This window comes from Carlito syrichta, unplaced genomic scaffold (genome assembly GCF_000164805.1).
Source record: "Carlito syrichta isolate Samal-C Ts95f unplaced genomic scaffold, Tarsius_syrichta-2.0.1 Scaffold301890, whole genome shotgun sequence".
Lineage (NCBI taxonomy): Eukaryota > Metazoa > Chordata > Mammalia > Primates > Tarsiidae > Carlito > Carlito syrichta.
In genome coordinates, this window is record NW_007245986.1 from 80341 (window position 1) to 81862 (window position 1522).

General features: G+C 44.4%; 1 protein-coding gene across 1 annotated transcript in view; it reads right to left on the reverse strand.

Moving 5' to 3' along the window:
* SCD5 (stearoyl-CoA desaturase 5) overlaps positions 1 to 1276 on the reverse strand; it is a 70146-nt gene extending 68870 nt beyond the window's left edge. Inside the window, exon 1 of the mRNA XM_021711157.1 lies at positions 1198 to 1276. Within this exon, the coding sequence (XP_021566832.1) occupies positions 1198 to 1276 (79 nt within the window). The remainder of the gene's footprint in view (positions 1 to 1197) is intronic.
* Positions 1277 to 1522: the final 246 nt, after the last annotated feature.

Sequence of the window (1522 nt, forward strand, 5' to 3'; positions counted from 1 at the left end):
GGCGACCGAATGAGACCCCAACTCAAAAAAAAAAAAAAAAAAGATACCTGAAGGACATTGGAGAAATCTGAGTATGGACTAGATATTAGGTTAATCTTACGTTATGACAATGTTTTTATTTTTAGGGGATGCAGATGGAACCATTTAGGAATAAAGGGTCATAACACCTGCAGCTGACTTCCAAATGACAGAGAGAAATGTTACAATTAAATAAAACAAATACCACAAAATGTTGATAATTATTGAATCTAATGGGCCTCACATGAGCACCAGCCAGACAGACTTCAGAGATGGCCAGCATGGGACGGTGCCAGTGAAACTCGGTGCAGCACAGGCTTCCAGGACTAAAGCAACTAAAGTTAAACATAGGCATCCTTCCCCTTCCTACCACAAGTAAGCAGGGCCTAAAGTGGGCAGGAAAGACAAGTTGGGTTAAAAGAAGAAAGAATAAAAAGACAAGGTAGCTGTGGTTCGTGCTTCTCCAGTAGTTTCTGAGTTTCAGTTTCCTCATCTGTAAAATGGGAAGAACAAAATCTGGAAGGATTATCTTATGTAGTAAAGATGAGGAATGCCAAGTGCCTGGCCGGCAGCAGACAGATGATTGATATCCTTAAATTGCTGCTATCTGGCCTGTGAGTTAGGGGCTGCCAGTGACTGCAGGAAGATAAGAACCCAGACATTCTGTGGGGGCCTATCCTCCAGGCTGGGCTGACAGGCTGGTGGGGTTGGGCTGTCTCTTGGAGCAAGCATCCGTGGCGGCTTTTTTCTCCTAATGAGCACAAGGAAGGTAACTACGAAACAAGTTTTATCCTTGGTGGACACCTTTCATTTACATCTCCGATTGTGCACTCAATACCAGCAGGGCAGTAATCAGGAAGAATTCAAGGTAGACTTCCTGAAGGCCAAACATAACAGAAAAAAAAAATAAGCAGAACAGTTCTTGGAGGAGGTGCCTGAAGTCTTTCCATCGTCCACACCCTTGGAACATCTTATTGCTTTAAAAAAAAAAATAACCCTCCTGCAGTTTAGAAATAAATCAACCTTTCTAGCTGACACGAAATGCAGATGGCATCAGGCTCTCCTGGGGCCAATGGAGCTCAAGGGCACAGGCTTTGGATAGTTAGAATAAAACCTTGAACATGAATTCAGGTCAAGCCCCAAGAAAGCCGTCAGCTGGTCAGCACTGCCTGCACTCACGTTCCGACGACAAAACCCAGAACTGAGCTTTGTTCCATGTCAGCATCAACCACTGCCAGGACCTCACCAGCACCCTCATGTGTCCTCACCAAAAAAACAAACAGCTTTGGGGGGCTCTGGTGTATTTTTTTTCCCTATGTGTTATTGTGACAGTATTGGCTCCTCCATGAAAATTCTGAGACATGATAGCTTGTGAAAATAAAGTCCTGGACACCACAGAGAAGAAGTGTCTGATTTTGGCCCAAGCCTGTAGGAAGCCAATAATTAAGTGACATAGTGAGTCACAGCGCCTCAGTGAGAAAAGGCTGCCTGAAGGGTCTTCATG